Source organism: Danio aesculapii, chromosome 3, assembly GCF_903798145.1.
Source record: "Danio aesculapii chromosome 3, fDanAes4.1, whole genome shotgun sequence".
In the NCBI taxonomy this organism is placed as follows: domain Eukaryota; kingdom Metazoa; phylum Chordata; class Actinopteri; order Cypriniformes; family Danionidae; genus Danio; species Danio aesculapii.
Window position 1 is genome coordinate 54,927,479 of NC_079437.1, and position 24,167 is coordinate 54,951,645.

General features: G+C 35.5%; 1 protein-coding gene across 1 annotated transcript in view; it reads left to right on the forward strand.

Moving 5' to 3' along the window:
* Window positions 1-24,167, forward strand: part of arhgap44a (Rho GTPase activating protein 44a) — a 155,003-nt gene that overhangs the window by 68,002 nt on the left and 62,834 nt on the right. The window contains 11 exon segments of the mRNA XM_056452821.1: window positions 1,008-1,047; window positions 2,183-2,302; window positions 2,877-2,953; window positions 5,336-5,447; window positions 9,870-9,946; window positions 10,037-10,154; window positions 14,456-14,524; window positions 14,618-14,699; window positions 16,570-16,697; window positions 20,185-20,296; window positions 23,384-23,465. Coding sequence (XP_056308796.1) covers window positions 1,008-1,047; window positions 2,183-2,302; window positions 2,877-2,953; window positions 5,336-5,447; window positions 9,870-9,946; window positions 10,037-10,154; window positions 14,456-14,524; window positions 14,618-14,699; window positions 16,570-16,697; window positions 20,185-20,296; window positions 23,384-23,465 — 1,017 coding nt within the window.

The following is a 24,167-nucleotide window of genomic DNA, read 5'->3' on the forward strand; positions in this document are numbered from 1 at the left end:
AAATACCTGCATACATGCATTTCATAAATTTCTGCATTTATAATTAATTTCTACTACTTAATACTTGTAAAACCTGTCGTTTTTGGCAGGTTAGCTTTCATATGAGCTGTTTTTAGACTAAGGGTGCTTTCACACTAGCACTTTTGGTCTGCACCCGGGTTCGTTTGACGTCAGAGTATGGTACATTTAGCTTGTGTGAATGTGTCTTCTGAACTCGGGTGCGCACCCACGAAACATACCCGGCAGAAATACGTAAGTCACTTTCTGTATATTCAAAACCAAAAAATTAAGCAAAAGCAGAACCACCGCGATGTGTGTCTTTCCATTTTGCCACTTTGCTTTTGTGTCCATTACCTAGCAACAGCCGTACAGAAAACAGCAGCTCGATGACGCAAGCGTACCAGGGTTCAGAAAGAAAAAAGAGAAATGTGTGAACATAAACCAGCCGAGAAGGTGGCTAGGGGGGACAATCGAATTCGGGTACGGTCCAGGCAATTGAACCAAGTGTGAAAGCACCGTAATAAGAAAAGTTTGAACACTGAAACACAGAAGGTGTATTTCTAGTGTAATAACTTACTGTTTGTCAAAAAGATTAAGCAAATTTTAGTTTCCCACTTTATGACCCCTTTAAACATAACAATGATTCAATTGCATACTTGCTTTTCATAAATATCTGCATTTGTAAGATAAACATTACCATTATATTTAGATTTCTATAATATACCTTTGCAATAAATTATTTACTGTTACGTTTTGTTTGTGTAATTAATTCCTAATGTTTTTGTTTTCAGTGTAGTTACCACCATTTTAAGGTTGCTTTCAAAATCCACTCAACAGTCTGCATAGCATTTTCTGCATATATGTGTCTTAAATAGCTTGTGCTTAATCACTATAGGGATTTATAGTCAGTCCCATGGTAGATGTGCTCCCGTCGTGTGTGTTTAGCTAAATTATTCCTCCTCTTGCTGGAGCTAAACCTAAATGCCTGTTTTTCTCCAATATTACAGGGCAGAAAAAACTGAGGTACTGAGTGAAGACCTGCTACAGGTAAGATGAACCTAAAGATCAGTGTGAACACAATAACACAACAATGTGACCCTAGACCACAAAAATAAGCAATCAAAAAATCTAAATATTGAGAAAATCATCTTTACATTTGTCCAGATTATGTTCTTAACATGGTGCATCATGGGGGGACATGGTGGCTCAGTGGTTAGCACTGTCACCTCACAGCAAGAAGGTTTCTGCTTCGAGTCCCGGTTTGGTCAGCTTACATTTCTGTGTAGAGTTTGCATATTTTTCCCATGTTTGCATGGGTTTCCTCCGGGTGCTTCGGTTTACCCCATAGTCCAAAGACATGTGCTATATGCGAATTGAATAAACTAAATTGGCCGTAGTGTATGTACTGTATGTGAATGACTGTGTATGGATGTTTACCATTACTGGGTTTCAGCTGGAAGGGGATTCACTGTGTAAAACATATGCTGGATAAGTTGCCGGTTCATTCAGCTGTGACGATCCTTGATGAAAAAAGCCGAAGGAAAATGAATGAATGAACAATTTGCATTACTATTAAGTTACCAAAAAGTTATTGTAAAGTTTTTATATACAGGGTGGGCCATTTATATGGATACACTTTAATAAAATGGCAATGGTTGGTGATATTAACGTCCTGTTTGTGGTACATTAGTATATGTAAGGGGGAGCTCATAAAAAAATTAAGTTACATTACAACCAAGCACACCATTGTTTTTCTTGTGAAATTCCCAATAAGTTTGATGTGTCACATGACCCTCTTCCTATTGAAAAAACAAAAGTTAATATACAAGATGGCCGACTTCAAATTGGCCACCATGGTCACCACCCATCTTGGAAAGTTTGCCCCCTCACATATACTAATGTGCCGCATACAGAACATTAATATCACCAATTATTCCCATTTGATTAAGGTGTATCCATATAAATGGCCCACCCTGTATTTACAGTAGGAAATTTACATCACAGAACATGATATTTACCTAAAATTATGATTTTTGCCATAAAAAAACTATAATTTTAACACATACAATGTATTTTATGTGGAACATAAAACTGGTTTTGTGGTCTAGGGTCAACAATCTGCATCTGTAGCATACATTGCTTAATGCTAATGTACACAAATTTGTGTTTACTTTGCATTCAGGTGGAGAAGCGTTTGGACCTGGTGAAGCAGGTCTCTCATAGCACACATAAGAAGCTGACAGCATGTCTACAGGGTCAACAAGGCACAGAAATAGACAAAAGATCTGTCAAATCACCCTCGGTACGTCTTTTATTACAGCTCAGTCACTCAGTAACACTATTATTCAAACTGAGCCAGACACTTTTTTTGTACAGGACTATCTAAAGGGTTAATGATGTTAACTGATGATCAACAGTAAAAATGACTAATTGTACCTCTTCCCAACAAGAACAACCACCAACAATCAAGAATGCACAATAATATGGTGTCATGGCTTTGCAATCAAAAAGGTCATTATAATGGAAGTCAATGGTGCAAAAACAGCTATGAACATTACGAGCGTGTATTAAATTTGCCCAGAGTGTACTGTTGATTTTTTTTTTTTTTTTTTTTAATTTCAAAGCATTTTCCCCAAACATGTGTCAAAATAAGATTTCTCCCCAAAAATCCTTCCATTTGTTGAAATGCAGAGAAAGTTGTGGTCAAATTAAGATTTAAAAATCACCCCAGAGTGGATGAAAACATTCCCAACAGCGCTCAAAGGCTAAAGGGACAGTTCTAACAAAAATGAAAAACCTCACACAAAATGGTTCTAAACAAGTATAAACAGAAAACTACTCTCATAATTCTATTACTGTAATATTTCCCTGAACAGAAAAAGCTGCCGCTGACTACCCTTGCTCAATGTATGGTGGAGGGAGCTGCTGTTTTAGGAGATGACTCTCTGCTTGGGTGAGATATCACATATTGCAGATGTTTGTCTTTGTATTTTGACCTCTAACAAAGTTTTCAAGCTGTTTCTCCTGGGCTGCATTCTAATTCACTATTTGTCCATTGTATGTAGTCTGCTGCTGTGTGAGGATTATCGCGTCCATCATATTGGACTAAATGGGAATCATTTGGGATAGATGCTTTTAAAATATTTTGTCTGGTTTTTAAGAACAAACACACAAACATCCCTAAATCAATTGTTAAAAAATGGAAATTGCTTTACATTTACAAGCTATTAATAGGTTACTGAAAGACAACATCAGCCAGTACACTCTCAGAAATAAAGGTATGCGAGCTGTCACTGGGTGGTACTTTTTCAAAAGGTACACATTTGTACTTAAAGGGTCCATATTTATACCTCAAAAGTATATATTAGTACCTACAAATTTTAAGAGTAACACTTTTGTACTATTTAGGTAGTAATATGTACATTTGAGGTATTAATATGGACCTTTTAGGTACAAATTTGTACCTTTTGAAAAGGTACCACCCCAGTGACAGCTCGCATACCTTTATTTCTGAGAGTGTAGGGTAAATATTAAACTAAAATGATGGTTCCACTTTATATTAAGTGGTCTTAATTACATGTAATTACAATTACATCAAATAATAAATAGAATGTACTTACTGCGTTCATAATGCGGACAGTGGTGTAAAGTTACTAATTACAAATACCCAGACTACTGTAATTGAGTATTTTTTCCTCAGGAATTGTAATTTACTAAGTAGTTTTAAAAAAGTGTGCTTTTACTTTCCCTTGAGTTCATTTTTAGTGCAGTATCGGTACTTTTACTCCACTACTATTCTTCAACCTGCAGTCACTACTTTATTTTTTCTTGTCTATGGGGATTAGAAAAATCAGTCTTGCGATTCCTGTCCAATCAAATCGCACAAAGAAGGTAAATCGCCACATGAACTACCTCAAGACATGGGCGATTTATAATACAGCAAACTGTTTGGAGGGATTAAAAGTGTGCAAGAAGATGTCCAAAATCTTTACACGCATCGACCCAGAGACTGTTTAGATGCATGTCGCTGAAGAGAAGATGATGGAGGTTTACTGTATGATGACTGAAAAGGCCTTAAACACCAAACAGGCACAAGATGTCAACATGACGTCAGATTGACGTTGTACCCCAACGTCATGGGGACGTTGCATTTTGTTTGGAAATGAAAATTGGGTTGACGTCAAAACTCAACGTCAGGCTGACTTTAGTGTCCAGCTTCCAACCTAAAATCAACCAAATCTAAACATGTTACAGCTTGATGCTGTGTGGACGTTACCACTATGACGTCTATTAGACGTTGGATTTTGGTTGCCTTACCTGATGAATAAATATCAGTATTTGACGTCAATGTGATGTTGGTTTAAGATGTTGGTTCGACGTTGGACTTTGGTCACTTTCCAACACAACCTAAAATCAACCAAAGATCAACATCATTTGACATCGTTATTGGACATCAAAATAACGTTCTCCTTAGACACTGGCTGAACATTGAATTTTGGTCACCTAACATCACAACCTAAATCGAACCTCATATTAACATCTGTGTGCCTGCTGAGCAAAAACTAAATGCACTACAGCCGTTTACACACATATACAAATTACATGTAAATGGATCAGTTTTGCACAGCGTAATACTCACTACTCGCTACTCTTAAGTACTTTTGAAAGGACGTTTTACTCATACTTTGAGTAATATTTACAACAGGTACTTTTACTCTACTTGCACTACATTTTTGGGCAAGTAATGATACTTTTATTTGAGTATGATTTTTCAGTACTCTTTCCACCACTGATTGCAGAACACTTCTTGTGATATTGAGGGTAAGATTGGGTGGTATTGGTAGGTTTAGTGATGGGTTAAGGTACAAGGAATGGTCGACATTGTAATTATAAATGTAATTACGGAAATTAACAACAATGTAACCACATGCATGTATTTAATCAAGTACAATGTAAAAAAAAAAAAACATGCACTAACACTATAAGTATATTGTTACAATTGATTCATTTCAGTATAAGAACATATTAGTTAAGGCCACTTAATATACAGTAAGTTGTTCCAAAATGACAAATATTGTAATAAATTAAAAGCAAAATTACCTTTGTTATAAAATGAATGCTTATGACGTTGTAATGTTGGTTCTTGTTGTCAAACAATACTTATGACTTAGGATATTTTTTGCTTAAAACATAAAAAATTGCTTATTTTGCTATGAGTAGCATTTTCTGATCACATCTGAGGAATTTTCTGAGATTCATAGTAAGATATTAGGATGCGGCTTTGAATACGTCAAGCTCAAATTAGTTTCAGGGACTGTTTTGACTCTTTCTGCAGTAAGATGCTGAAGCTCTGTGGAGATACAGAGGAGAAATTGGCCCAGGAACTTCTCGTCTTTGAGCTTCAGATTGAAAGAGATGTCGTGGAGCCTCTTTATGTGCTGGCTGAGGTAAGCATTTATAACCCTGTCAGTGTTATTCTATAATTTATATATAATGTTATATATAATATATAATATACCAACTTTGTTACCAATCAGTACTGAAATGTAAAAACATCCATTTCCCACTAACATTTGAGTGATGTTGAGTGGATTACTGAACACTGCCAATTGGCCATTGTGCTCACACACTCAACAGATTTGACTCTGATTGGCTACAATGATCATCACTTGATGCTCTTCACCAAGTTTTTACACATAAACACTGACACTAGAGCGTTTGAATGTCACCTCTATCACAGAATCCATCCATGAATAGATATGAGCGATCCACTGACGGATCAGCTAGATAGATGCAACTTTTAAACACTGTATGTTGTCCATACGTCTGTGTAAGCACTTGGTGAAAAGCCTGAAGAGATGATCATTGTAGCCAATCACGGTCATTCCTGTTGAGCATGTAAACACAAAGACCAATCTGACCATAGCACTCATAATGCATGCGGGATATGCTGGTATTGCCATTGTTTTGTATTGTTTTGTTTTTTTTATTATCCCTAGAGGATACTGTGATTAAAGCCAGCCTGATCTCACAAGAAAACATACCTATTTTAGATTTTTTTTTTATTATTATTTGTTTAAATTATACGAAATAAAATTAGTACATAACCATTTGTTTGTAAAACATTTTAAAAGGATGTGCCCCAAAACCCTTCCCCTAAACTCAACCATCATTGGGGGATGAGTAATTGTATGTTAAAATGTATGAATTAGATACGAATTACAAATTCATCAATATAAGTAACCAATGACTCAAAGTGATAATGGAGATGGAATTTAGACATACAATACAAGTTATGCAACTGAAAGAGAAAAAAAGAAGGACTAAATCACCTGTAAGGCAACCTGTAGTGCATTATATCAAGGCTCATAAAAGAATACATAGCCGTGTTTCAACTATCGCACCTAAACGGAGTGAGCCAGGACCAGTCGTATTTCCACTGTCACTTCCAGGGCCTGATCAGGCCAAAGCGAGGCTTCCTCGGGGCCAGTGGCCGGCCTTTTTCAGCCCGCCAAATACCATGGGCCAAAGAGGGCCAGCTATAGGGATTTAGGGCGGAGTGAAAGGTGAGGTGGACTTTGCCCGAGTCTGGTAAAGATGGCATGCCACCAGTACACTAGCTCTCCGATCGCACACGAGTACATGCGCCAAACAAATAAAAATAAATAAATAAGGGAAAAAAAACATACAGCTGGTCAGTTTAAGTTAGGATGTTCCATAAAACACCTTATAGGCTAGGGGCCTTTTTGCTTATGATCGCCTTTATGTTTCCCTTTTAAATGTAAGACTGTTGCACAAAATAATAAAGTTTTCATTTAAAAGTGATATTTCTTTGCTGCATCTTCCTTCATGTTTCAATAACGCATAACAATCATTACACCATATTAAAGACACAGCAGCCAGTAAAGGTTGTCGAGAGTTTTTGTCAAGTTTAAAAGGTGCGTTTGTGCATGATATATACGCGTTTAGATGCCTGTACTGTGTGTGTGAGAGACCGGGCAAAAGAGCGCTCGCTTGACAGCTCTGTTGATGTCGCGAATGGCTGGGTTTCTTGCTTTCTTTATTTTAAAGATAATACAAAATATGAATGCAACAGAAAGACAGAAAACTCTACAAATTACGTGTCCACTTTTGCAGACTCAACACAATAGTGTCATATCTAGATAAAATAGCCTACGCTGTATTGAAATCATTTAAAGAATTACTAATATCAGCTATAATAAAATCACATTAAATAAATAAACCAATATAAAACAAACAAAAGCTATAACAGTTTAGGTGTATACAATACAAATAAATTAAACTATTTAAAGCCATTTTAAACATTTTACAAAGGCCTATCTGAAAAAATGTGATATTTTCTAGAAACAATAAAAACGGAGGAGGTTTGAAATATTATTTATAAAGTATTTGTAATATTATAATTAATCAAATCGTGCAAACAGAGCTTTTTTTGGGTGAGTGAAACCAGAAACTACCTTCTTTTCTGTCATCCAGTCCTGCTTTACATACAGATTGGAAAAAACAGCAAGTAAAAAATGTGTTTTATGTCCTCAAATAAACGTTTGTTTTTATATGACGTGGTAAAATTTAAAAATTTATTTTAAATGTAGAGCTTTATTAGTGAATAACTGCTGAGCGCAACGAAATATAGCCTATATTTCTTACTTGTTCTTATGTCCTGAAACTTTTAACGGTTTCCTTTACTTAAGATAACTGAATAATATGCAACATCCTTAAATTATTCTCTGAAATAAAGAGGAATTACCTACAGTATTAAGTGTCACCAAAGAACTTAGAATCACCAAGAGGCGACACTCAATAGAAGGCTCCATTGCAAAAGCAGCGCTCAGCAAGAGCCTCGGATTCTGCCATTTTGGAGTGAAAGCGATCGGCTGTCTATTGGATCTTATTGCTGTTGCGATAGCAAGCAGCTGCTTTGTTTTTTATTTATTTATTTAAAAAGCACATTAAAGCTGAGATACAACCTGAAAGACGACAAAACAACACTTACTATCCCGATCATCAGCACTTGTAATAGTTTATTTTACAGACTAATAATATCTTGTTGCGCTATTGGAATTTTAATTCAAAATGGCCACCGCGCCATCTAGTGGCTGTTTCCCAAATCGCACTAGAGTGTCGCCTCTTGGTGATTCTATACTCTTTAGTGTCATATAGCGGTTCCGAGTGATGAGTTGCAGCTGGAAGGGCATCCGCTGCTTAAAACATGTGCTGGATAAGTTGGTGGTTCATTCCGCTGTGGCGACCTCAGATTAATAAAGGGACTAAGCCGAAAAGAAAACAAATGAATGAATGTGTCATATAGCCTAGGGAATAATTAATATGTTTAAGGTCTCTCCTGAGGATTTGGGCTGAATGTTTGACAACGTCTATCAAAACAAGGATGTTATAAAATACATTTTATACCGAGTTATTACCGGATAATTTCTGTGGTTTTATATTATGGATGGGTGTGCTGGGTCCCTCCATTAGTGGCGAGACCACTTGATGTGCAATGCCGACAGTTGGTCGGCGAGTAAACGAATATAATGAATAAAAATACATAGGCCTGTGCGTATAAATATAATGTACTGTTGTACAGTAACGTGTCATTTGTTTGTTTCGGTTGTCTTCATTTTAATCATTTCCTGATGATGCGATCGTGTGCTTTATCTGCCTGCCTGATTCCCACTGAACTAGGCGGGTTGTGTGATGTTTGATTCTGGGGACGTTCTGGGGGAGGGGTTTGCTTGACGCGCTGCGAGCTACTAGCCCAACAGTGGAAACGCGACATGATTTCGGCCTCACTGCTCAACCTCCCGGGCGATTGGCCTGGCCCGACCTAATAAAAGCCCTGGCTCGCACTGGCCTGACAGTGGAAATGCGGCTTATGACACAGACAAAGGCTACAGGTCACAACACTGTTAACTTTACCACAGCTAATAAAGTTAATCTTGTGTGAGAGCCCCTTAAAAACATATTGCTTCAGGTGAGGTATTAAACTGGGATCCTGATTCTCTGTGGTCATACACAAAGCCCAGGATGTACAGTAAAAGAGCAATGTGGAGATTCCTGTACATGCTGGCCAGAATTGTCTACTGACATTTGTTCGCCATGATTGCCTCCAAAACATGCTCGTATCTAATAACTGGCATCACTCATTATCATTCTGTCTCTTTTACACAATAAACTGATAAAAATGGGCTTTCTGATGCACCTAAATGAGATTCCCTGTTCCAAATTGTGTACATTTGGAATTTAAAAATTTCCATTTTTAATATGGAAATAGAGGCTATGTAAATGTAACCTAGTTGTAACAAAGTCCCTTTAAGGCAAACCATTTCACTCGGCGGCCACCTTTGAAACAGCATGCTCGGGCATTCTGTCTGAATGGGAAACATCAAATTCTCCAAAATTGCTTGCCAAGCTTACGATTGAATTTCATATTAGGATTCACCAATAAAATTGAACAGCAACTGTTCAATTCTATTCCATTTCTAAATGTCCAAATCACACAAAAACTGCAGAATCTCATGTCTGGTCTGAGCCTCTCCCCCGGAGTATCGTCAGTCTATAGCGACCAATGATTGGCTAGATTGTACTAGAAGGCGGGCTTTTTTCCATCATATAGCAATCGATGATTGGCTCCTGTACTAGTAGATGGGGCTTTATTCTCCATATTGACAGTTACTCTTTTCCCCATTCAAAAAGATACAAGTGACGTGTCTTGTGTATTCTATAGTCTTTGGTTGTAATCAAAGAGTTTAGAATGACCTTAGAATGAACTTCACTCAAACTTAAAAAAGTGCCTGAAAGGAAGATTGTATCATTTATTTCTTCTCATTTGACCATGGTTTGCTGTTTAGGTGGAAATTCCGAACATTCAGAAACAGCGAAAACATTTAGCCAAACTTGTTCTGGACATGGATTCTGCAAGGACACGGTATGGACCATAAGCATTTAGTCTGATCTTGATTCTTCCGAGTCGCTCACATTGTACTTTGACGGTGTCATTTGTACTCCTGGCCTGTAGGTGGCAACAATCATCCAAGTCTTCAGGTCACCCTAGTAATGTGCAGCAGAGTGGAGCCAAGTCTGATTCCCTGAGGGAGGAAATGGAGGAGACGGCCAATCGGATGGAGATCTGCAGGGTGAGGACTTCTTTTTAGCTTGTTCTACTTTTTTCATGTAAAATTGTATGTGAATTCTGTGAACAGAAACTCTTTACTTTTGTTGTAAAAAACTTAGAAATTTTGTGGGAAAAAAAAAAACAATTATATCTGCACACACAGTTGTCACCATCTTGCTAATGACGTACAGTGGGTAAGGAAAGTATTCAGACCCCCTTAAATTTTTCACACTTTGTAATATTGCAGCCATTTGCTAAAATCATTTAAGTTCATTTTTTCCTCATAAATGTACACTCAGCACCCCATATTGACAGAAAAATCACAGGATTGTTGACATATTGCAGATTTATTAAAAAAAGAAAAACTGAAATATCACAGGGGTCCTATGTATTAAGACTCTTTGCTCAGTGTTTAGCAGAAGCACCCTCTTGATCTAATACAGCCATGAGTCTTTTTGGGAAAGATGCAACATGTTTTTCACACCTGGATTTAGGGATCCTCTTCCATTCCTCCTTGCAGATCCTCTCCAGTTCGGTCAGGTTGGATGGTAAATGTTGATGGACAGCCATTTTAGTTCTCTCCAGAGAAGCTTAATTGGGTTCAAGTCAGGGCCCTGCCTGGGCCATTCAAGAACAGTCACGGAGTAGTTGTGAAGCAGCTCCTTCTTTATTTTAGCTGTGCACATAGGGTGATTGTCTTGTTGGAAGGTAAACTTTGGCCCAGTCTGGGGTCCTAAGCACTCTGGAGAAGCTTTTTATCCAGGAAATCCCTGTACGTGGCCGGATTAACCTTTCCTTGACTGCAACCAGTCGTCTTTTTCCTGCAGCTGAAAAACACCTCCACAGCATGATGCTGCGACCATGCTTCACTGTTGGGTCTTTATTGGACAGTTGATGAGCAGTGCCTGGTTTTCTTCACGCATACAGCTTAGAATTAAGGCCAAAAAGTTTAATCTTGGTCTCATCAGACCAGAGTATCTTATTTCTCACCGTCTTGGAGTTCTTCGGGTGTCTTTTAGCAAACTCCATGCAAGCTTTTATGTGTCAGGCCACTCTACTATAAAGCCTCAACTGGTGGATGGCTTTAGTGATGGTTGACTTTCTACAAGTTTCTCCCATTTCCCGACCAGAGGTGGGTAGTAACGAATTACATTTACTTTGTTACATTTACTTGAGTAAAATTGTTAAGTAACGTGTACTTTTTGAGAATATTTAAAGATGTGTACTTTTACTCTTACTCAAGTAAATTATAAGAGAAAAGCCATTACTCTCACTTCACTACATTTGGCGGCATTCCTCTGTTACTTTCAAATGATAATAAATATTATTCATGCGACTTGTTTACAAATATCGCGAGGCACCGCATTGGAGAGGTTGTGTCGTGAGAGGTTGCTAGAGGGTCTATTCTTCAAGTCTCCCACTTTCGGTTAGAGTGTGCGTCTATGTTGAAATGACTAAGAATAATAAACGGCAGAAAACGGTCAAACTACTTGCTCTACAAACAAGCGTTTGCATGATTAGACAATGATACAGATGATACAGACAAAGCAAAATCATGTAATAAAAAAAATGTCAGTTTGCAACATCAAGCAGCAAAACGAGCTGTTTTTAACCTCTAAAAATGACTGGAAGTGAATGAGGCTGGAAGTCACGAGCCAAAATGATTCAAATGGCTGTGCCCACTCATACGCGAAGAATAAGGATGGTCACACTGTCTGTGCAGTGAATTTATTGGACCATGTCACCCACGGACTCAAGTTCAGTCTATGTTTTCACTCCAAGATGTTATCAAGAATAATGTTAGTTTGATATTGTGATGCATGCTGTACATCGAACTGACATTGAACTGACATGAACTACAGCTCCAACCTGAAAAAAAAAATAAATAAATAAATAAAAAAAAAAAAAAAAAAAAAAAAAAAAAAAAAAAAATATATATATATATATTATATATTATATATATATATATATATATATATATATAATATATATATATATATATAGTATAGTACTAAGTCAGAATTATTATACCCCTGTATATTTTTCCCCAATTTGTGTTTAACAAAAAGATGTTATCAACACACCACATATCTTTGCCATGATGACAGTATTTTACTGTTAATATTAATATTTTTACTGTTAATATTAATAATAATATTTTACTAGATTTTTTTCAAAATGCTAGTGTTCAGTTTAAAGTGGAATTTAAAGGCTTAACTAGGTTAATTAGGCAAGTAATTTGTCAAATAATTTATGATGGTTGGTTTTGTAAACAATAAAAAAAATCTTGCTTAAGAAGGGTAATGATATTGACCTTTAAATGGTTGTAAAAACATTACAAACTGCTTTTATTTTAGCCAAAATAAAACAAGTAAGACTTTCACCAGAAGAAAAAAACTGAAAAATTCCTCATTCCTTAAACGTCATTTGTGAATATTTGAAAAAGAAATTCACAGGAGGGCAAATCATTTTGACATCAACTGTGTATGCATATGTAACTTTTAAGATTGTTAATTTTACTTTTACTTGAGTAAAAATTTCTGCAAGTACTTGTACTTTTACTTGAGTATAGATTTTGGATACTCTACCCACCTCTGCTCCCAACTGCATCTATGGCTTTCAGCCACAGTGATCTTTGGGTTCTTGTTCACCTTTCTCACCAAGGATCTTCTCCCCTGATAGCTCAGTTTAGCCGGACGGCCAGCTCTAAAAAGGATTCTGGTCATCCCAAAAGTCTTCCATTTAAGGATAATGGAGGCCATTGTGCTCTTAAGTGCAGCATAATTTTTTAGGAACCTTGACCAGATCTGTGCCAAGCCACAATTCTGTCTCTGGGCTCTTCAGGCAGTTCCTTTGACCTCATGATTCTCATTTGCTTTGACATGCATTGTGAGCTGTAAGGTCTGACAGGTGTGTGGCATTCCTACTCAAGTTCAATCAGTATAATCAAACACAGCTGGATTAAATGAATGTGTAGAACCATCTCAAGGATGACCAGAAGAAATGTACAGCAACTCAGTGAAATATAGGAGTGTCAAGGCAAGGGTCTGAGTGCTTAGGACCATGTGATATTTCAGTTTATCTTTTTTTTTAAATCTGCAAAAATGTCAACAATCCTGTGATTTTTCTGTCAATATGTGGTGCTGTGTGTACATTAAAATGAAAATTAATGATTTTAGCAAATGAAATATACTAAAATCAGAAACAGAAATACACAATAGCTGTAAATACTTTGTTACTTGTAAATGAAATTATAAAAAAAAATTAGAATTCCATCATTAATCATTAATAACTTGTTAACAAGCTTTATTTAACATCATTATATGCATGTGTATAGAACAAAGAGTGAAAAATTTAAAGGGGTCTAAACACTTTCCGTACCCACTCTAAATACAGTATCTACACACATACATAAAAAAAATTTCTGAATATATTATTGATAATATATGTGTTTAGGTAAAATTTGTTATTTTTATTCACTTTGTGGACCACTGAAATGATTTGCAAATATTAGAAACTGGGGAAACAGATCAAAATAAGACTGTTGTTGTTGTCAGACATCAAATATTGCAAATCAAGTTTTGGGTTCAGCGATCGTGTCCAACCAGACCAACTCCTCCTCAGCCATGTGATCACGTCAAAAACATGTGACATTTCTGTAAGGGAATATACAAATAAACCTTGCAATGACATCCAAGTGAACAAACATAACTAAAATTTTAGGTGTAGGTTTTTCTATTGACCAACAAAGCAATTGTGTCAAAAGTTTTGAAGCATCAAAACAGTTTGTTGTAAAATCCTTGTAAACGTGTTTTCATGTTTTTAAAGTGCTAATATCTGAAATGAATGGAATAAATAAACAGAAGATTTAAATGTTCTAGAACAGGGGTCACCAATCTCGGTCCTGGAGGGCCGGTGCCCTGGAGGGTTTAGCTCCAACTTGCCTCAAGACACCTGCCTGATTGTTTCGAGTATACCTAGTAGGACCTTGAAAAGCTTGTTCAGGTGTGTTTAATTAGGGTTGGAGCTAAAATCTGCAGGACACTTGCCCTCCAGGTACAAGTTTGGTGACCCCTGTTCTAGAAGGATGTGCCTCCTATTGCCCAATTGCCCAATTTAATTTTACCAGCTTGAGTAAATATTTCTTAAACATTTCATACTCCACACCAAATTAATTTTGGTCTGATTTAATTCAAAATTAAATAAATAAATAAGTATATCTGGGCTTTTAAGTAGTCTCCATCTCAAATTTAAGTCTTCCATTTTTTATATAAGAAAAGAGAATATCTAATTATTCATGTCATACCTTTCCCTCTTCTATAGGACCAGTTATCAGCGGACATGTACAACTTTGTGGCCAAAGAAATAGACTATGCAAACTACTTTCAAACGGTAAGCACCTATGAATATCAAAGGTGAAGTGTGCTGTTTCGACTGAAATGCCTTGGGAACACTTGTAGCATGTGTGTGTGTGTCTTGCTGTAGCTCATTGAGGTTCAGGCCGAGTACCACAGGAAGTCTCTGGAGATCCTGCAGAGTGTCCTGCCGCAGATCAAAGCTCACCAGGGTAAGACTCTCCGCTTATACTCTTCAATATCTGAGCGAACAACTTTGGTTAAGTGCTGGCTTTCAAGTGCATGTGTGGGTCTGTCAGTAAACTTTCTTTTGGAGCATTTAACCAGTGTTGCGAAAGATAATCTAAACTCATCAGTTAAACCCACTGTCAAATCAAGGTGTCAAAATTAATTCATTGCTTCGGTGCACCGCGATGCAGATGCGGACAATTAGGTATCGGTTTAGTAATAATCATAACCTGTTATTGTGTACTGACGTCATTTATCTTATATTAGGCTTGGCCGGTATCCAAATTTTGAGACCGTCAAACCTCCTCCCTATTTTACCTCGGTATACGGTATTACAGTGCATAATAAAAAAAAATTACGATGTAAGGCTCAGACAGCGTCCCCAAACTGTTGGCTTGTGCCTAAACCATTCAAAAACTGAATACCGTATATGCCACCTTAGGTTCGTGGTCACCTGTTTGTCTTGTTCGTATTAGAGATCTGCGCAGTTCGCTCTCTCTCATTCACACACACACATAGACAGCACTATGCTCGCTCACTCGGGAGTGATATTGTTAGACCGCCTGCTCCTGTGCAAATTACACCAGAGTTACCGACCGCTCCCGCGCTTTATTCGGAAATTTATTCACGGAATGCAGACCTCTAGTTCATATTTACCACGTCTCCCTTCTTGTTCGGCCGAAACCTGAAATACTGCCAAACTGCAGAGGTTGTGTGCTTTTTCGAGACCAGGTCACTTGGTGCGCAACTCGCCATCTTTACCTCACCTCTCTCTCTCTCCTCCACACTGTCCCGTGATGACAATCACGCATATGCATTTTTAGGCATTAAATAAATAATATTTAATACTTGTCTCCTATATAAGTGCACTGTTTTTTATGACAGTATTTTAATGGTCATTTTCCAGCCTGACCAGCTAAGACCAGGCTGGAAAAGGCTGGTAACCAGCCTGGAAATGGCCAAAACCCCTCTAAAACCATGCTGGTCAACCAGCTAAAACCAGCCAACCAGCCTAGGCTGGTTTAAGCTGGATTTTTCAGCAGGGTTACCAAATCTGTAGAGACAGGACAATCAACACCAACTGGAGCCGCATCTTTATTAAAAGGTCACGAGTGGCAAATCGGGATTTCACAATTTCCAGATGCGAAAAGCTCTCGGGTAAAAATGTTCCTTACAAACGTAATTCTGTGGCGTGTCGCGTGCACTGTAATCCACACGTGAGTCCAGCTGCGCTCTCATAGCGCGAAAATGAAAACAAAACGTACGTTGCAGCACATTTAATAACGCAACACTGACGACCTGTCTCAAAACATTTCGTCTTGTTCTTCCACTTGTTTTGGCAACACAACGTGGCGTCTCTCTGCCATCTGAACACTATAGCAGGTAAAAACAGTCTTCGAAGCTATCATGCATATTAATGAAGTTGCACCGCATACACAATAGAGCGCGCTGATTGGTTTGAACCAAATCTTTCTCATGAATTAATGCTGCACGCTCAGAGACGTCACGATGCACTCGCAGGTACAGACGTCCGGAAGAACAAATTTGCTCGAAGTAACGAAAAAATAACCAATTTTCACTTTTTTTGTGTAATATATGTATCCTAATATTGTTTTTAGCAGTGTGGGACACATATATGACTGTAAACATCTCAAAAAATGTGTTTTGGTGTTTCATGATCCTTTAATTATATTATGTTGACTTAATGACGTTCATTGAGAACATTCTCATGTCACACTCACCAGTGCCTGAATTCATGTATACGACCTATTGATCAGTGACCTTGGGAGATATGGAGCTGATTGAAATGCACCCTGGGTTTATAATTTTAATGTCCACCTTGATGTGTTTCAGAGGCCTGGATAGAGAAGCCATCGTATGGGAAGGCCTTAGAGGAACATCTAGCCATCAGCGGCAGGGAGATTGCCTTTCCTATTGAGGCTTGCGTCACCATGCTGCTCGAATGTGGCATGCAGGAAGAGGTGCGAGACTGATGGGAAAATAACTCAGCCTGCTTTATTTATTCCTTGAAACACAGTTTGTTGCTGCAAACTGTGGGATGAGTCAAAATCATGGTCTGTTATAACTAACAGCATGTCACAGATTCTGTTTGTTGACATCATACTGCAGATCACCTCCAATATTCTGGAAGAGATTGATGTGATATTACCTTGACAGAGGATTGAGTACATTTCCATCCATATATTGATTGGTTGTTCTAAATCAGGGGTGCTCAACCCTATTCCTGGAGATCTGCTTCTGCAGAGTGCAGCTCCAACTCTGACCAATTACAAATAAACCAACTAAGTAGGATCAGTAAGATCACTTGGTAATTAAAAACAGATGTGTTTCATCAAGGTTGCAGCTAAAGTCTACAGGAAGGTGCTGTAAATCTCCAGGAACAGAATTGGCCACGTCTGTTATAAAAATATTGAGTTGAAAGTTTAAAAAAAAGACCCTACATGTGAGCAAATGCAGCCATTGGAACGTTATTGGCTTGAGACTTTCGGACTCATTCGCTTGCATACATTTTTTGCTGTAAAAACCACTTCCTTGATGCTGCAAACTGCTATTTTCTTATTATAGTATTTTTATTATTATTTTTAGCCATAAACAATTGTTGGTAGAGCAAGTAATTTGACCATTTACAGCTGGTATTTATTTAACCCAATTTAACCCAATACCCCCCCCCCCCAATTACTAAATTAACCACAGTTTGTTTTTGTCAATTATTTTTATATAAATAGTTATTTAATTTTTTTATGATTGTTTATGATTATTATATGCTTTAGAAATATAAAGAACAGTTAATAAGGGAAAAAGTGATTTTTATACAGTATTATTTTTGCCAGAAGTACACATGGCTACATTTCGTCTTTAAAACGAACGCTACGGAGCGGTATGATGATGTTCCTTTTGCGCTCCCGAAGTTTACCAGTTTGTCCATGGAAGTTGGTGGGTGGGTCAATCTGTGCTTTTGAAAACACTATTGGTTGGGCTTAGGCAAAGAGTAGGGTGGGTCAGTCGATCAGTCAGTCAGTCAATCAGTCGACAGGAGCCTCTGGTGGATATATGTAAAGAACAGCAGACGCGAATGGCACTCAAAAGATAAATATGAAATCAGCGACCACTGGTGGAGTCATGACAAAAAAACAGCAAAAAAAAAAAAAAACTTACCTCCTGGAACATAATTGCCACTATCCAAAAATAGCGGTACATTGTCTGGATTGTATTTTTTTTTTGTTGTTGTATTTTTTTTTTTTTTTTTGGATTGTAATGTTTTATAAGAAATGTATATCAGTTTAACAATAACTTATGTTAGACATCAAGGAATATGCAGCTTGTTTACTATCCATAGGATTGATTGTCCTTGGTTGTTTAAAATTTCAAAAATATGTCATTTAGAGCAGTTTCTATAAAATAGTAAAAAAAAAGTTTAAAAAAAGACATTTTTAGATCACAGTCAACTCAATAAGACAATAACACAATTACAACAAATGACAACACTGATTATTTTGACCAAATGTCATGTAAGGTGAAAAAAGGTGAAATATCAGTAATTTGATTTGAAAGTTATCAGGCTTTATAAATAGAAAAATCTATAAATATGAATAAACCTTTTTTTTTTAGGAAAAAAACTGTCCTACATCACTTCATTTCCTACACTGTAAAAAAATGACATAATAAAAAATCATGACTACTTGTGTTTTAACGTTACTTTAATTTCATTTAGAAAGTGAATCAACTTGTATTTTTAAGATAAACAATTTTAAAATTGTGTTATAATTCAGTTTGTTTGATGCCGGTTAAAATGACTTGTAAAGGTCAGTTGGTTCAACTTAAAAATGTACTGTAAGTGAGCAACATATTTTTTACAGTGTACACCCGATGATTAGATTTATTGCATTTGCTATGAATGTTGTATTTATACAGTTGAAGTCAGAATTATTAGCCCCCTGATTTATTGGCCCCCCTGTTTATTTATTTTTTATTTATTTATTTCCAATTTCTGTTTATCGGAGAGCAGATTTTTTTCAGCACATTTCTAAACATAATGGTTTTAATAACTCATTTCTAATAACTGATTTATTTATCTTTGCCATGATGACAGTAAATAATATTTGACTAGATATTTTTCAAGACACTTTTATGCAGCTTAAAGTGACATTTAAAGGCTTAACTTGGTTAATTGGGTTAACTAGGCAGGTTAGGGTAATTAGGCAAGTTATTGTATAACGATGGTTTGTTCTGTAGACTATCGAAAAAAATATATAACTTAAAGGGGCTAATAATTTTGACCTTAAAAGTTTTATTCTAGCCGAAATAAAACAAATAAGACTTTCTCCAGAAGAAAAAAATGATCAGACATACAGACATACTGTGAAAAGTTCCTTGCTCTTTTCCTTGATATATATATATATATATATATATATAATATATATATATATATATATATATATGATATATAATATATATATATATATTATATATATATATGTAATATATATATAATATATGTATATATATATATATATAATATATATATTATATATATATATATATATATATATATATATACAGTTAAAGTTATTAACCCCCTTTGATTCTTTTTCTTTTTTAAATATTTCCAAAATGATGTTTAATAGAGCAAAGAAATTTTCACTGTATGTCTGATAATATTTTTATTTTTGGAGAAAGTCTTATCTGTTTTATTTCAGCTAGAATAAAAGCAGTTTTAAATTTTTTAAAAATTATTTTAAGTTCAAAATTATTAGCCCCTTTAAGCTATATATTTTTTCGAAAGTCTACAGAGCAAACAACTGTTATACAATAACTTGCCTAGTTACCCTAACCTGCCTTGTTAACCTAATTAACCTAGTTAAGCCTTTAAATGTCACTTTAAGCTGTATAGAAGTGTCTTGAAAAATATCTAGTCAAATATTGCTTACTAGATAAAATAAATCAGTTATTAGAAATGAGTTATTAAAACTATTATGTTTAGTAATGTGTTGAAAAAAATCTTCTCTCCGTTAAACAAAAATTGAGGAAAAAATAAACAGGGGGCTAATAATTCTGACTTCTTGTATATATATTTAAATTTATAACATGTATTACAGCATATAATATTTATAACATATATTATATGTAAATAAAATATATAAAATGTAAATTCAGAATGTACAAATATACAAGTAATTTTTTTTCCACTAGAAAGTATAAAACTAATTTACTAAAATACTACTAAAATACTAGTATTAAAATACTAATACTAAGTATACTTACTACTTGAAAAACTGTGTATCTGTCTAATGTACTTCAAACAAACTCAATTAACTGAACGATTACTTCTTTTGTTTTAATTACAATATTACGATATTACAAGTCCCTTGTTGGACTAAGACTCCCAGTATTGATTTAAAACAGAAACACTACTGTGAACCGCTAACTTCCCTCTTTCTGTCACTGTAGGGTTTATTTCGAGTGGCTCCCTCTGCCTCCAAGCTGAAGAAGCTGAAGGCATCGCTGGACTGTGGCGTTATGGATGTGCAAGAATACTCAGCCGACCCACACGCCATCGCCGGTGAGCATCTGCTTCTCTCCTGCCAGCTTTCAAAAAGAGTTCACTCATCTCACCCTCTGTGTCCTTTTAGCGGATTGCAGCTACAAATGCTCAGAGCCCACGGCAGTTCATTTTCAATTCTGTCCCAGGTTAATTTGATCTCATTACAGCAGGCCTGAAGCGTGACCTAGTAGCTGCAGGTACAGGGGCCGCAGCCGACAGGCGCTGCCCGCTGATTGTGGCTTTTGACAGCTCATTTGTCAGGCTCCCCTTTAGTATTTCATACAGAGAATAGCACACCTCTACTGGCGTCCCATCACATATGTTGTGCTTCTCTTTTTCAATAAATTTAAGACTCAAATAGGGTTTTTTGGCGAGGTAAACATAGTCTTTACAGTAACACTTTAGTTTAAGTAACAATTTACACTATTTACTACTGGCTTGTTACCTGCCCAGGGGTGGACTTAGCCACTTAGGGCCCTGGGGAATTAGGGGTCCTGTCCAATGTCTAGAAGCCTATATTAATCATATAGCTCTATTATACATTTTCTATTATATGTTGCAAAATCTGTCTATAACCGTTAAGATTTTAACCTTATTACTTTTTTCAAAACTGTGTGCCCCCATGAAGAATGGAACGTTCCTTCTGTTTGTTAAGAAAAAACTGAAACGCAGCTACCTCAGTGATCTCGCTTCCTGCCCAAAACCTGTCAGATAATGAGTGCTGTGAGCTTGTTAAGAGAGGGTCTGAGGGTCCCAGTGAACAGTAACGACTGCCGATTCACCAACCGATATTATTTAATTCATATGAAAAATTGTAACAAAATTAGTTTGATTGATTGTGAATTAAATTTGTTTAAATGTTTTTATTATTATAAATATTAAAATCTAATCACAAAAATGGCTAATTACCTGTACATACAGTTGAAGTCAGAATTATTAGCCCCCCTGTTTATTTTTCTTCCCAATTTCTGTTTAACAGAGAGAAGATTTCCTCAACACATTTCTAAACATAATAGTTTTAATAACTCATTTCTAAAAACTGATTTATTTTATCTTTGCCATGATGACAGTAAATAATATTTGACTAGATATTTTTCAAGACACTTCTATACAGCTTAAAGTGACATTTAAAGGCTTAACTAGATTAATTAGGTTAACTAGGCGGGTTAGGGTAAAAGGGGGGGCTTAAAGGGGCTTAAAATGGTTTTAAAAAATTAAAAACTGCTTTTATTCTAGCCTAAATAAAACAAAAAAGACTTTCTCAAGAAGAAAAAATATTATCAGACATACTGTGAAAATTTCTTTGCTCTGTTAAACATCATTTGGAAAAAAAAAAAAAAAAAGAAAAAAAAAAAAAAAAAAAATATATATATATATATATATATATATATATATATATATATATATATATATATATATATATATATATATAATATATATATATATAAAAATCAAAGGGGGGGCTAATAATTTTGACTTCAACGTTAGTTAGTTTGTGAATTTTTTTATTTTTATTTGTGAGTTAATTGCATTTAACTTTACATTAAGAAGATAAAGATTCTTGTAAATATTAAAATATATAAAATATACATCTTTATTATACTATATCTAAAGAGACAAAAAATATATAGAGAAAGAGAATGGCCCCATACCTGGAATTGCTAATGGCCCTTAAATCACTAAGTTTGCCCCTGTACCTGTCTAATATTAAGATATTAACTCTTTATTAGCACTTATATAGTATGATCCTATATTAAATCCATACTTAAACCCAACTATTAACAATCAAAAAGCAGCTAATTAGTAGTTTATTGAGCTGAAAGTCTTAATTAAAGGTTTATTATTAGCACGAATTGTACATTAGATTTAGTGTGATCGTCTTTACATTGCTGAAGCATTATTAACACTATACCGTACAGTACAAATTGCCGGCTTTTATCCTTTAAGCATTGGTAAATTCTCCATGTATATTTTCTGATGTGGGTCTTTGTGGTGTGTAATGGGGGTAGAAAGTGTCTCTATACCATTAAGGCTCATTAACATCAATAATGATAACTAAATTTAATAATATAACAATCAATGAGTTTTTTTTTTTCCATGGTTCTTTCAGGTACTGGAAATGCCTCCATTAATCAAATGTTTTCAAGGTTTGAAAAGTGTTTAGATTTTTGATGAAGTGCTTGAAACTGCTTGAAAATGAAATATGAAATTCAAATATGAAAATGAAATATGATATTAATATGAAATGATGTAATTTCATATTAATTTATCTTACTAAATAAGTAATAATGATGAACTATTCAAAAATATATATAAGGCCGATTCACCCTGCTTTGAATGAACTCTTAGAATTTCTATTTTTTTTATCCTAAAAATCTGAGTGATCTCTTAAGTTTGTATTCAGTGAGGATATCTGTAATGCATTGAGGTCTTAGGCCTATTAATGATTTATAGACGAATAATGCTTTTTATAACGTATTTATAACGTAATAATACTTTAAAATCTATTTTGAATGTAACTGGGAGCCTGTGTATAACCCGAGGACAGGTGTGATGTGCTCTAATTTTCTGGTTCTGGTCAGAATCCTGGCCAAAGCATTGTGGATGATCTGCAACTGTCTGACTGTCATTTTGGGGAAGGCCGGTGAGGACTCCATTACAGTAATCCACCCTGCTGCTGATAAAAGCATGAACAAGTTTCTCTAATTCCTCACTGGAAACAAATCATCTAATTATTCCATTGTTTTTAAGATGATAGCGTGCATATTTACAAACAACAAATGAAATTAAAATAAACATGAATTTAGGATGGAAGATTACACATTCAAGATGTGAGTAAATCACATTTAGAAGAGTAAATGGCAGTAATTTAATGTTGAGCTTGGGGCAAACATGCCATCAAAAAGTGTCCTTAGAATACAATAAAACATCTGATATATAATGATGTATTAGAGCGTACGTGTATATATATGTAATTTGCCACATTTGTAAAGTGCTTAAAAGCTTTGAAGATGAACCCGGAGAAGTGCTTGAAAATTTGACTTTTAAATTTGACTTTGGAAAAGCCCAGCGATTTACTCTTTTTTTTTTTTTTTTTTTTTTCAGGGGCATTGAAGTCTTATCTTCGTGAGCTTCCTGAACCTCTAATGACATTTGAGCTCTATGATGAATGGATTCAAGCCTCAAAGTAAGTAATGATGGTCTCCCCAACACATATATCAGTGATGCTCATTTGCACCAATAATGGTATTACCATGTGAAGCCCTTCAACATATTTATGGTGCACTGTAACATTTATGGTGATTTGTATGAGTTTAATTGTTTATTTGGAATTATATTTAAATTCTGTTTACCTGGACTGCATTTTAAGAAGCTGAAAAATCATGCTGCCTTGTAAGCTATCTTCTTGCAGCATCGCACGAGTTAGGGATAATTGAATTGAAGTTTATTTTGTATATTGGCTAATTATGTGCTAATACTAACCTCAGTGCCATTGTAATTTGTGGAAGAAGTATTCTTAGGGTGGTGAAATTAACTGAAGTTTACCTACCAAGTACACTGGACAATAGATTTATAATGAGAATAATTTTACTTAACAGCTCATACACTTCATTGAAATCCAACTGATTTTCTTAGGTTGTATTTAACACCCCTTAGAGTAATAGTTACTGTTTATATTGGTTATTTGGCATTGTGTACAATTCCACCATTGGATATATATTAGTTTATTAGCCGATTCCGATGTTGTCACTTGATTAAATTGGTTGTTATCAGTGGTTATAAGCTCATATAAAGAGTTCAGATGCAAAAACCTCTAAGTGCCATTTGAAATTTTCAACTAAATTAGCATTTTTAGATTATTTTCATGGCTTTTAATATGAAATAACTA